The following is a 13,627-nucleotide window of genomic DNA, read 5'->3' as shown; positions in this document are numbered from 1 at the left end:
CGCTTATTCAGCCCTGACCACATGCAGGCAAGATGGGCGGGGTTCTGTGAAGGAGGAGGTGCTGGAGCAGGGGTCCCCTAGACCTGGACCCTCCCGCCCCAGGCCCACGCTCTTCCAGGCTTTAGGACCCCACCACATTCCTCCATCCCTCTGTGCCTGGGTGGAGGCCAGGCATCAGAAGCAGGCAACTGGCTGGTGGTGTGGGGAGACCTTTCTCTCGGGAGCCTAGAGACCACCCCCAACATCGGCCCAGGACCCCCCATTCCCAGCCCACAGATTTCCCCTTCTCCGAGGTGGGTGTGTTTACCGGCAGCATTTCCTTGGGCCCCCAGGCCCAGCCCTCCTACAGGGCTCCTGCCCTCGCAGCCCCACATTCTAAGAGCTCTCCTGTTTATGAGGGGAGGGGCGAGATCCGGGCCGCCCTGCAAGCACCTGTCAGGCCGCCAGAGAGCAGGTCATTTTGAAAGGTATGTCGGTGGCTAGTGTCCTGCTCCCATTGCAGGACCCCTCCTAGAAAAGGGGAGTCGCAAACTAGCCCTACAGGACGCTCACCGTCTACCCCAGAGGGACCCCGGACGCTGTAAGCCACGCGCTGGGCTCGCCCGATTCAGGCGCGGGAGGCGCTACTGCCCTCAGCCCCGCGTCCCCCGCGCCGTCTCCTGCCAGCTGCCCTCCTCCTTCCACCTCTGGCCCCTGGAGAGGCCGCGCTCCCCCCGCGCCTCCCCCTCCCCTTCGCCTCTGAGAAATGGCGCAGGAGGCTTTCTGCACCCAAGGCCTGGAGGCCGGGCTCCCGCCTCGTCTCCGGGTCCTCTCGGGCACACCCCGGCCAGTCCGGCCCGACCCCGCAATCCCACGTTGTCTTCCTGCCCTCCACCGGCGGCGGGGAAGGGTGAAATGCAGGGAGGGCGCGAGGATGCGCCGGGTGGAAAAGAAAGGCTGCGTGGGGCCCCCGCTCCGCCCGCGCCCTGCCCCACCTCGCACCCTATCCCAGTCCACGGCGCTCCCCATCCAGACCCACAGTCCGTTTCTCTAGGAGCCCCACCCGAGCCCGCACCCCACGCCCCGCCCCGGCCCGCACCCCACGCCTATCCGCGCCCCGCCCCGCCCTCCGCCCCGCCCCGGGCCGCTCCTCCCGCGCCGCCCGCGCCCGCTTCGCCTCAGTCCCGCGGCCGGAGCCCAGCTCGCAGCCGCGGAGCGCGCTCGGGTCCCGCGCCCCGACGCGCCCGCAGTGTCCCCCGCGCCCCGGGTGGGCATGGGGCGGCCCGGCTGAGTGCCGCACCTCGCCGCCGCCCCCCGCCGGCCCGACCCCCGGCCCCCCAGCCGCGGCCCCAGCGCGCTCGGCGATGGCGAAGGCGACGGCCGGCGCCGCGGGGCTGCGGCTGCTGCTGCTGCTGCCGCTGCTCGGCCAAGGTGAGTCCCGCCCGCGGCCGGGCGCCTGCCCGCCGCGGAGCTTCCGCTCGCCGGCCCGAAGTTGGCGACGCGTTCGGAAGCGCCTTTCCGGGGACGGCGGGGACACGGCGTCACCCTGCCCGTGCGCGGCGCGGCCGGGAGCCGGATCGCTTGAGAAAGGGCGCTTCGGGCTCGGGGCTACGGGGCTGCGGGGCTGCGGGGCTGCGGGGCTGCGGGCCCCGAGCGGGGTCGAACGTCGCCCAGGCGCGCGGCCGGTAGTCGCGGACTGGGCGGCCAGGGCTGGTGCCCCGGGACCGACTCGCGGCCGGCGCCGCCGCCCCTCGCGCCTCCCGCGCGTCTGCGTTCTGAAGCGCCCCGCACGGACCGGTCGCCGTCCTGGCGCCGGCGGGCGGCCCCGCGAGCCCCAGCGAATGCGCCTTAAAAGCCCGCGACGTGCGCGGGGAGTTTAGTTCCGCCTTGCTCCTCCAGCTCCGCCGCCCGGGCCCGCTGAGAGGCAGCAGGAACCGGCCTTTGCTAAAAGGGTGCCCGGCGGGAGCCACCGTGGTCCGAGCCCCACCCTCAGTCTCAGAGGCGTTGGCGGCCGCGGGAAGGTTCTGGACCGGCCGGTATCCAGCCCCTGTGCCCCGCTTGGGGCGGGGGAGCGCGCTTCGGTGCGCAGCGTCGCTGATGGGTCTCCCGAAGCCGCACTCTGTGCCCCCAGCACGAGGGGAAAGCTGCCCACCGCCCCCACCCCCAAACCCTGGCAGGGTGGACCGGAAGCTAGAGAGTCTTTGACCTGCCTGTCCGTTTCAGTATCTCCGATGCTCGACTCGATTTCCCTCTTCCTTGAGAGGGCAAAGGAGCTCGTCCGCCCTCCCCTCTACTCATAAAGGGCCTTCCGGGAGAGCGAGCCCGCTTTGGGAATGAAAGAGGTGGTGGTCACCTTGCCTCTAGCCCTGGGCCCCTAGCCAGGGGCTTCATTTGCCTAACCGTTCACCCAGCTCCAGGGCCAGAGGCTGAAGCCAGAGTGGGGCCTCGGCCACGGTGGGAAGACTATTCCTTCCTGTCCCTAAGACTGGGTGGCTGGGGCTGTCTGATCCCAGTCTTGGGGCTGGGGCCACAGTCCTGCAGGTGGAAGATAGACTACGGGAGAAGGGGGCATAGGGCAGAAGTAAACGAGTGTTTCCAAGCTGTGACTCCGGGTTGCAACTTTGTAGTTGTGCATGTGTGGACCACTGTAAGCTGCATGTCTGTGCATTGGTGGAACTGCAAAGGACTGCCCTCGTCCTTCCCCCAGGCTGGGGTGCCCAGCAAAGGCTGAGGGGAGCCAGGGCTGCAGGAGCCAGCCTGGGGCGCTTGGCAAGAACGTGGCAACCTCCGCGCTGAGACCCCCTCGCCCACGTAATTAGGTGGCCGCAGAGATCTCCCCCGCCCAGGGAAGGGGTGACCTGGAAGTTACTGTTGGTGGCGCTGGGGATGGAGAGGCCTGCTGGGCGCCCTGGCTGGAAGATCGGCCTAGGAGCTTCTGAGCATTGCTCTAGAACAGTCCTGCAGCTCCCCCCGGCCCAGGCAGACAGGAGCAACCTGGCCTCAGGGCGCCCTCTTGTGGGCCAAGGCCTCCATGGGTGGGCCTGCTGCCCGAGGGATGGGCAGGGTCTCTGGAGGGTGGGGGCCTTCGCCAGCTCCCCCAGACACCCACCCAAAGCTCCCTTCTTTGCTGAGTAACTGGAGTAGGGAGCAGGGCAGCCAGATGAGATAGAAGCAGTACTGCCTGGGGTCTGCTGGGGGCTGAGGGGGGCATGGAACAGAAACTGACCCCCGCCCCCACCCCCACGTGCCCACCCTCTCGCACTTCAGAAGAACAGGCCAACCCAGGCACAGACTCTCTCAGGGCAGCGCAGGATGCACTTTCCTACACCCCCGGTCCCCCATCTCACCTGAGTTCCCAGGTGCTCTCTGTGCTATGCTCAGTATGCTCAGCCTGCCTCAAGACACACGCCAGCATTTGCTCGAGATAATGTGCTTTTGATACCTGTGGGGGGGGACGACCCACCCTGGGACCCCCCCATGTACACACACCCTCCCTCCTCATCACCACGCACTGCAGGTTCAGCCATCCCCATTGCCCGGATGAGGAAACTGAGGCTCAGGGCCCACAGCCAGGAGGGGGAGGAGGCTGGGACCGATCTCCTTCATCCTCTGCACAGTCAGACTGAGCCAAATACCTTCCCCCTGCCCCCCCCCCCCGCCTTCACCCTGGCCCCTGCCCTGCCCCACCCTGGAGGGAGGCAGTCCATGGAGGCAGCCGGGTCCCAGGGCAACACCTGTAGCCCTGTCCAGTGGGTGCCGCCCGGAGTCCATCACTGGAAGGAAACCGGGACACTGTCTCCCATCCCCCTTGCGCCCTGGGGGGGGCTAGGTGTGTGCGTGCGGCTCCCCTGCTCCCACGCCCCGGCTGCTGCACACCAGCTTCCTGCCTCCTGGGGCTCCCAGCAGCCTCCCTTGACCCTTGGGTCTCATTTTGCCTGCAAGGAAGGGCCGGCCTCTGCCCGCGGGCACCTGGCTTCACCTCCCCAGCGCTGAGGAATGAAGACACAGAAAGAGGCGTCCTCCTGACCTGGCCATTTGCCCTCTTCTGGGCCCCACCCCCCTGTTGTGGAGCCCCTGTGGGCAACTGCTCACTTCCGTGGGACTTAGTCCTTTTTTTTTTAAAGGATTTATTTATTTATTTATTATATTTCTCTCCCCTTCTCCACCGCCCCCCCCCCCCCGGTTGTCTGCTCTCTGTGTCCATCTGCTGCGTGTTCTTCAGTGTCCGCTTCTGTTGTTGTCAGCGGCACGGGAATCTGTTTCTTTCTGTTGCGTCATCTTGTTGTGTCAGCTCTCCGTGTGTGCGACACCATTCCTGGGCAGGCTGCACTTTCTCTCGCACAGGGCGGCTCTCCTTACGGGGCGCACTCCTTGCACGTGGGGCTCCCCTACGCGGGGACACCCCTGCGAGCAGGGCACCCCTTGCGCACATCAGCAGTGTGTGTGGGCCAGCTCCACACGGGTCAGGAGGCCCGGGGTTCGAGCCCTGGACCTCCCATGTAGTAGATGGACGCCCTAACCACTGGGCCAAGTCCGCTTCCCACTTCGTCCTTTCTGACTCCTTCCCTTTGTGGTCAGGTCCAGCCCTCTGAGCCCCTCAGCCTCCTGTACAGGAGCTGCCTGTAGCCCAGTGGGGACCAGGACGGAGGGCAGGGCAGGGCCAGCTGGGGGTGGGGTAGGGGGCTGTGAGCAGACTACACACGGGGGAGTTTATTGAGCCCATTCACTAAACTACCTTGATTCTGCAGAAGTGCTTGAGGGCCAGCTAAGTAAATTGCTGTTTCCTTGGTCGTGTGAATAAAATGGGATGAGTTGCACCTAATGGGGAGCTAATGGCCTTTTAAGCCAGGGAAGGAGAAAACTAATGAAAAATTACGGAACCCGTGGGTCTCTTTATCCCTCAAAAGATGGGGTTCACTGCCATGTCAGATGGCCCTTCTTTGGAGCTGGTGTTTCTGCGTGATGGAACTGGACTCAGATGGGATCTCTTTTCACAAGACTTTCATGCTACTTTACTGGAATTGTAGTTGGTGTTGGGGTTTAAGATATATTTAGGGGATTTGAATCTCTGGACTGACAATATGATAGCCAGGCCCTGAGCCTCAACAGACTTCAGCTCCTACACTCTGATTTATTGGACTTACCCCACTCAGCTAACGTGGAGTTGAAGAAGGTCAACCACCACACCATGGAGCCTAGAGTGCCTACAACTGAAAGCAGGAGGATTGCATCCAGTACCTATGTGGAATCTAAGCCCCCACTTGACATAGATGTGCAATGGACACAACCAATCCAATGTCCACAGAGAAAATGTGGAATGGGTGTGGGAAGGGTGGCCATGGTGGCTGCTGGGTGCGGGGAATGGGAGGAAGAGATGAGATGGGGAGGCGTTTTCAGGACTTGGAGTTGTCCTGGGTGGTGCTTCATGAACAACTACGGGACATTGTAGATCCCCCCAGGGCCCACTGGATGGAACGTGGGAGAGTGTGGGCTATGATGTGGACCATTGACTATGGGGTGCAGCGATGTCCAGAGATGTACTTACCAGGTGCAATGGATGTGTCATGATGACGGGAGAGAGTGTTGCTGTGGGGGGAGTGGGGGATGGGGGCGGTGGGGTTGAATGGGTCCTCATATTTTTTGAATGTAATATTTTTTTAAAAAATGAATTAAATAAAAATAAATAAATAAATTATACTTCATTTAAAAAAAAATCTCTTAAAATGAAGCCTGGGGTGCAGAGGGGAGGACGGATGCTGCCACTGCCCCTGGTGCCTTCGGGGGGGGGAGTTGCGGGGGGTGATGGCTCCCCACCATCTCCCTGCAGCCCCACAGAGGACTTGTAGGATCCCTTTATCTCAGCCACAGAGGACTGATACCTGCAGCAGACCCCACGGGGGTGGGACCCCCTAGGCCCGGGTGAGCTCTGCCCGCCCATTCGCTTACCTTATCCTCACCACACCCCTGCTTTTAGGTGAGGAAACCGCGGCTCCCACAGGGCCTGACTTTGTGAGTGGGAGAGGACTTCGTACACCTTGCCCCAGCAACCCCATTTGCTGTGCCATCAGGGGTGGGCATGGGGCTGACGAGGGCTGAGAGGGGCGGGCGGCCCTGCGCCTGCCCTCCCCTTCCCTCCCCACCCCAGACTACCTGTCTCAGGGCCTGAGGTGCCGGGTGCGGTCTCCGGCCACCCTAAGGCAGCAACCCCGAGGGTCCCAGCTCCAAGTGTGGGGCAGGCGCGTTGCTAAAGCCGAGGTCTGGAGAGCAGGGTCTGGAAGCAGCCCCTCGTCGGGGCGTGCCTGCGGAGCCTGCGGAGCTGGCTCAGTCGGGAGGCTGCTTGGTCAGTGAGGGCGGGTCCCACAGTGCTGGGAAGCATGCTGGGGACGGGGTCCAACGGGGCCAGGGAGCTGTGGGCCGGCTGGGTGTCCTCGCGCAGGGCAGGGCCCTTCTCCCGCTGCTCCAAGACTGGGTACCTTGGAGAGAGCTCCGCGATGGAGGACGCCCCACCCCCACCGCTGTTGCATTTTTTTCCATCCTGTGAAGTGGCTACATTTCCCTGCCTTTGTAACCACAGCCTTCTCCTTTGTGGCCGAGGGAAGTGGGGGAAGGGGGAGCGACACTTGTGGTGTACCCTGCAGCCCGCTGCCGCCCCTCTGGGTGGGCGGGTGGCCACCTGCCCCGGGCGTGCCCGCGGCGCCCGACTTTGCCTGCCCACCCAGCTCGGGCGCCCCTGCAGGGGCTGTGCGCTCTTTAGAGCTCTTCTCCTTTTCTCATTTCCCCAGTTGTTTTTCTGTTTGAGAAACTTAAAAGTAGCAATAATAGTAACAATAACCGGCCTGCAAGCCTCTCTAGCCTGGCCCTAGGGGAGCGGGTCCTGGGGCTGGGGATGCTTCTGAAAGCCCCGGGACCTGGGCACTGTCTCCCCTTTTAGAGGGAGAGGGGCCGGAAGGGAAGCGATCGTGCCTGCTTGTTATAAGTATGTGTGCCGCCTTCACAGAGGGCGGAGGGCCAGGAAGTGGGCAGAGGGCAAGGCTTGGAGAGGGTGGGAGTTGGTGCTGGAGAGGGGGAGGTTTCTGCCGGGCCGAGGGGATGAGAGCAGCCTCTGCTCCTCAGCGTGCAGGCCCAGCCACACCCACGCCTTGTCCAAGGGGCAAATACGCATCGGCCCTGGAAGGCGGGGAGGTCAGTGAGAGTCAGGGAGGTCAGGGCCGCGAGTCCCGCGGCGGCCGTGGTCCAGGGCCGCTCGTGTGGCAGGTCTCTTGCTGCTTCCTTAGGCACTGGTCCCGCTTGGCTGGGGTGGGGGTGGGAGCTCTCTGGAGGGCTGGCGGGGGGAGAAGGCTCTCCTCCCCCTCCCAAGCCCAGCCACAGTCCAGCTGACCGTCCCTCCCTGTCCCCACCCCTCCTGCTACCCCACCCAGTGCAGGCACCCAGTTGGGGGCCAGCCATGCTTCCTAACTAGGACTCCTCCTGCTCCATCCCTGCTCAGCCCTCCCACCATGCCCAAACCTGAGCCCACATCCTTGCTCTACATCCAAGCCACGTGACTTGGGGACCCTGGGGACCCCTCAGCACCCCCAGACTGAAAGCTGTGAGGCCAATGGACCCTCGAGCTGTCCACCGTGAAAGCTGGTGGGGCAGGGTGGGTGACAAGAGGCAGCCAGGTACCGCTGTCTCATTCCCTCCTTTCACTGCAGTGGCTGATGCCCCTAAAAGCCTGGCTGTGGGTTGGTAGAAGCCAGGGGACCCCGGGGGAGGGAGCAGAGCTGGACAACCATCAGGAAGAGCAGGTGGCCCGGCTCGAGCAAACACCACTGTTTGTGTTTGCCTTCCGGGTGGTTCCACTGAGTACAGCAGCCGAAGTGTGACCTCAGAAAGGCCAGCTGTGCACCTGGACAGGTGTGTGCCCACCTGGCAGGCCAGCGGGTGCTGACTCCCCTCCAGGACGTTCGTCATGCTCTGCCGTGTTTCGGGGCATCACCAGGCCCACAGGACCCCGGGGCTCCAGGAAGGGACTGCAGGGCTGAGGGTTGCCAAAAACCTTTGCCAAGAAAATGGTCTCGGACACTGTTTCTAGGTCCCCCCGTAAGCCTTGGAGATTTCCAGAAAGTTCAGCCTGTGGTTCAGGAAAGGGTCAAGGAAGGAAATTACACTTACATTTCCTAAAATTTAGGTAGTGGCCTGGGAAAGGCTGGGGAATGTGTTTGTGTGTGAGCAGCAGCTCTCCCTGCCTCCATCCACCTGCCCTGCTCCCTTGAAGGGGGTGCATCCTAGGTCAGGGGTCAGGAAGCCGGGGCTCAGTTAGGGCCACTGAGTGACTCTGGACAAGTCCCCACGCAGCCTCCCTCAGTCTGTCTGCTCATCTGTGGAAATAGGTGTAAAGGTCTTTACGACGTGAGGGATTAGCTCTTGTGGTGCACTCCCCCCAGAAACGGGCAGCCTGCCAGTGGTGTTTGCAGGGGACCCATCCCAGACTCCAGAAAACCTTGAAAAGCCACACAGCTCTAGACCAAAGAACAACTCCAGCCTTCTCTCCAGCCTCCCACCCTGGCAGGCAAGACCCCGCGTGGGTCACGGGAAGCCCCCCGGGCTTGGACTGAGCATAGCCCCTTTCTTTCCTGCTCAGGGCACAGCTTGGCCCGTCCTCCAGGTGGGCTTGACTGCCTTCCATCGTCTTCCACCAGCTCAGGGGCCAGCGTGTCCAGCCCTGGGTATGGGGGCAGGCACAGGGTTTGGAGGAGCCAGGACTGGCAGGAGCCCCTGTCACTTTGCCAGTGTTTCCCAGTCGGAACCGAGCCACGTGGCCGTCCATGCTCACTGCTAGGGAGGCTGGGAGCAGAGGGGCGCGCAGGGTGGGGGGCACTGCGTCTCCCAGAACCCCGTCTCCAGGTCTTCACCCCTCCTCACCCATCGTGCCGCTGAGCTCAGCAGGGTTGGGGGGCTGTGGCGAGCCCAGCAGCTGGGGGTGGGATGGGGATGGTTACCTTCACTGTTTGCGCCTCCACCACGTGCTGCTGGGAAGCGGGTTCACCCCAGTGGCTGCCTGAGCTCCAGGACCCTTCTGAGGGAGACCCGATTCATCCGAGGTCCTCAGATGGGGAGGGGGCCCCGCCAGCTCACGCTGCCTGAGCAGGAGGCACCACAACCTGCGAGGGAGGTGCCGATGCCCATCGGCAAGCCCCCCGTGGAGACAGGGACACCCGCCCCCACCCACCCCATAAAGCGAGACCTCGGCGTCCCGGGGCAGCCCTCTTGCTCAGCCTCCAGCCAGACGCTGAAAAGGCCCCTCAGAGGGAGCTGCTGCTGCCGGTGATCACGGCTGCGCCATGCCGCTCTCCTGCCCTCCAGAGCCATGTTTCCTGGTGGTGGCTCCCAGATGCCGTCTGACCCTGCAGGGGTTCCTGCAGCAGCCCCAGGCGGCGAGGCCCCATGGGTCCAGAGGCTCTCCAGGCCTCAGGGTGCCAGGCTGGCACTGGGTTTGCCCTCAACAGGCACAGTGGGCTGGGGTTAGGGGCTAAGGTGTCCGGGGGCCCTGCCCTGTCAGCCACAGGCCCCACCTCTCTGCACCCAGGCCCCTGCCTGGTGCCGGCATCCAGGAGCTGCAGGAGAGCCAGGGCTGGCGGGCACAGGGAAGGCGTTTGCAGGGCCCTCTGGCACAGGGGCCCTCTGCTCCAACGCTGGGCTCAGGTTGCGGGTTGAGGAGGAGGAGAGGAAGGGGGCTGCTGCTGTCCGGCCATCTTGCCTGCATTCCGGGGAGAGCCCCTCTCCCCATGCGCTGGGAAGCAGGCCCCTCGGGGAGACGGCGCCCTGCCCCTTGCCACCTGCTCCCTGCTCCCCCGAGGCGTGCGAAGGCCTTCCTGCCTTAGCACCAGTGCCCGGAAGGACGCTTCTGGCCCTGAACCTGCCCCTGGCCCCGTGGCCCTCCTCGCCTGGGCCGCCCACACCACAGCTGCCCCAGCGAAGGAGATTCACACGCCCACCCTCCTTGGGAGTGGCCCCACTTGGCGGGGATGCCCGTTACCCGCTCGCTTGGGAAGTCCCTCGAGTGTTCTTGCACTGACATCCCAAGAACCAGTAGGGGAACCGGAATTTGAGCGGAAAGGACCCTTACCTCAGGGGCAGCCCTCAAGGTTTTTTTGTTGGTGGTGGTTTTTTTTTTAAAGATTTATTTTTATTTATTTCTCCCTCCCTCCACCCCCGTCGTCTGCTCTCTGGGTCCATTCACTGTGTGTTCTTCTATGTCCACTTGCATTCTTGTCAGATGGCACAGGAATCTGTATTTCTTTGTTGTTGCGTCATCTTGCTGTGTCAGCTCTCCGTATGTGCAGCGCCATTCCTGGGCAGGCTGTACCTTTTTCGCACTGGGTGGCTCTCCTTACAGGGCGCATTCCTTGCGTGTGGGGCTCCCCTATGTGGGGGACACCCCTGTGTGGCACAGCACTCCCTGTGCACATCAGCATTGCTCATGGGCCAGCTCCACACGGGTCAAGGAGGCCCAGGGTTTGAACCGCAGACTTCCCATGTGGTAGGCGGATGCCCTATCCGTTGGGCCAAGTCCGCTTCCTTCCTCAGGTTTTATAGATGGGAAACTGAGGCCCAGAGGACGCACCAGTTGCCTGAGGCCACTTGAGGGGACTTGAGACTGAGCTCCTGTGCTTCCCCGGCAGCACAGCTGCCCTCACCCTAGAGTCTTTCCCTTTTTTATTTAATTAAAGAAGTTGTAGGTTTATTGAAAAGTCATGCATAAAATACAGAGTTCCCATATTCCACCCTATTCCTAACACCTTGCATTAGCGTGGTATGTTTGTTACAATTGATGAATGCATGCTTCTCTAATTGTGCTATTAACTGTAGTCCATCGGTTATGATAGGGTTCCCTGCGGTGTACAGTCTTGTTTTTTTTTTTAATTATAAGTAATATATGTACAGCCTAAAATTTTCCCTTTTAAGCATATTTGAACATAAAATATATATATTTGAATATAAAATTCAGTGCTGTTAATTCTGTTCCCAATGTTGCACTAAGGTCACCACCATCATTTCCAAAACCTTTTCCATCATCCCAGATAGAAACTGTGTATATCTCGAGCATTAACTCCCCATTCTACCACCAACCTGGCCCCTGGTAACCTCTACGCCAGATTCTGACCAAATAAGTTTGCTTATTCTAACTGTGTCATAGCAGTGAGATCATGTAATATATGTCCTTTTGTGTGCTTTTGTTTGATTCACTTAATATGATGTCTTCAGGATTCATTTATGTTGTCGCGTGTACCAGAACTTCATTCCTTTTTCATGGCTGAATAATATTCCGGTGCATGTATAAACCATTTTGTCTGTCCATTCATGGTAGATGGACCTTTGGTTGCATCAATCTTTTGGCAGTTGTAAATAATGCCTCTGTGGACTTCAGTGTGCATCTCTGCTTTCAACTCTTTTGGGTATATTCCTAGTAGCAGGATTTCCAGATTGAATGGTAATTCTATACTTAACTCTCTGATGAACTGCCAAATTGTCTTCCACAGCAGCTGCATCATTTTACATTCTCCCCAGCAATGAATGAGTGTTCCTGTTTCTCAACATCCTCTCCATCACTTTTAATTTTCTGTTGTTTTTTCTAACAGCAGCAATTCTAGTGGATATGAAAGGGTATCCTGTGGTTTTAATTTGTATTTCCCTAATAGCTAATAATGTTGAGCATCTTTTCTTCTGCCTTTTGGCCATTTGTCTGTCTTCTTGGGAGAAATGCCTATGCAAGTCTATTGCCCATTTTTTAAATGGGTTTTTTGTCTCTTTATTGTTGAGTTGTAGGATTCCTTGATATATTCTGGATATTAAGCCCTTATCATATATGTGGTTTCCAAATATTTTCTCCTATTAGGCAGGTTGTCTTTTCGCTTTCATGTTAAGGTCGTTTGATGCACATAATTTTGTTTTGTTGTTTGTACTTTGGAAGTAAAGTCTAAAAAACCATTGCCAAACACAAAATCCTGAAGCTGCTTCCCTACGTTTTCTTCTCGGACTTTTATAGTTCTGATTCTTATATTAGCTCTTTGGTGCAGCTTGAACTAATTTTTATATGTATTGTGCAATAGGGGTCCCCCTTCATTCTTTTGCATATGGATATCCAGTTCTCCCAGCACCATTTGTTGTTTCCCAATTGAGTGGATTTGACAGCTTTGTCAAAAATCATTTGGCCATGGAAGTGAGGCTCTATTTCTGAACATTCAGTTCCATTGGTTAATATATCTATCCCTGTGCCAGTACCATGCTCTTTTGACCATGGTATCTTTGTAATAACTTTTAAAGTGAGGAAGTGTGAGTCCTCCAAGTTTGTTCTTTTTCAAGATGGTCTTGGCCATTCAGGGCCCCTAATGACGACTGGCTCTTCTGTTTCTGTGAAGGCAGCTGTTGGAATTTTGATTGCATTGAATTTTTAAATTGCTTTGCGTAGGATTGACATCTTAATGATGTTTAGTCTTCCATTCCTTGAACAGGAAATGTACTTCCTTTTATTTAGGTATCTTTAATTTCTTTCAGGAATGCTTTGTAGTTTTTTGTATACAAGTCCTTTGTATTCATGATTAAATTTATTCCTAGATAATTGATTCTTTTAGCTGCTATTTTAAGTGGAAATTCTTTCTTGATTTCCTCTCAGATTGCTCATTACTATTGTATAGACACACCACTGATTTTTGCATGTTCATCTTGTATCTCACCACCCTGCTGCATTCGTTTATTAGCACTAGTAGCTTTGTTGTGGATATTCTGGGGTTTTCTATATATAGGATCATGTCATCTGCAAGTAGGGAAAGTGTTACTTATTCCTTTCCAGTTTGGATGACTTTTACTTCTTTTTCTTGCCTAACTACTTGGCTAGGAGTTCCATTACACTGTTGAGTAACAGTGGGGACAGTGGGCATCTTGTCTTGTTCCAGATCTTAGAGGGAAAGTTTTCAGTCTTTCATTATTAAGATACTACCTCTGAGTTTTTATATATGCCCTTTATAATGTTGAAGAAATTTCCTTCTATTCCTAGTTTTCTAAGTGTTTTCATCAATAAAGGACGCTGGATTTTCTCAAATGCCTTTTCTGCATCAATTGAGATGATCACATGGTTTGTTTTCTTTGTTTCATTAACGTGGTACATTACGTACATTATGTCCATTTTCTTACGTTGAACCACGTTTTTTTTTCTGGGATAAAACCCACTTGATCATGGTGTATAATTACTTTATTTCTTTTTTTTTTCTTTATTAGAGAAGCTGTGGGTTTACAGACAATCATGCTTAAACTACAGGATTCCCATACACCGCCTTATTACTAGGACCTTGCATTGACGTGGAACATTTGTTACAATTGATGAGGGTACATTTTTATAATTGTACTATTAAGGAAAGTCCATGGTTTAATTTAGGGTTTATTGTTTGTGTAGTACAGTTCCATGGGTTTTTTTTTAATTTTTATTCTATTATTATATGTGCAATCTAACATTTCCACTTTCAATCATATTCAAACATTTATTTCAGTGCAGTTGATTGTGTTCACAGTGTTGTGCTACCATCACCACCATCATTCCAAATAGGAACCCTGTTCATTTTAAGTCTTAACTTCCCATTCCCTATCCCCACACCATCCCCCAGTGACCTAT

The 13,627-nt window shown here is 57.5% G+C and overlaps 1 protein-coding gene across 1 annotated transcript in view; it reads left to right on the top strand.

Annotated features, from left to right (window-relative positions):
* The first annotated feature begins 1,214 nt into the window (after positions 1–1,214).
* Positions 1,215–13,627, top strand: part of RET (ret proto-oncogene) — a 61,136-nt gene continuing 48,723 nt past the window's right edge. Inside the window, 1 exon segment of the mRNA XM_004452112.3 lies at positions 1,215–1,410. Coding sequence (XP_004452169.1) covers positions 1,344–1,410 — 67 coding nt within the window. The 5' untranslated portion in view covers positions 1,215–1,343.

The sequence above is a fragment of the Dasypus novemcinctus genome, chromosome 6 (genome assembly GCF_030445035.2).
Source record: "Dasypus novemcinctus isolate mDasNov1 chromosome 6, mDasNov1.1.hap2, whole genome shotgun sequence".
NCBI classification, from domain to species: domain Eukaryota; kingdom Metazoa; phylum Chordata; class Mammalia; order Cingulata; family Dasypodidae; genus Dasypus; species Dasypus novemcinctus.
This window is presented reverse-complemented; position numbering and strand designations above follow the sequence as displayed.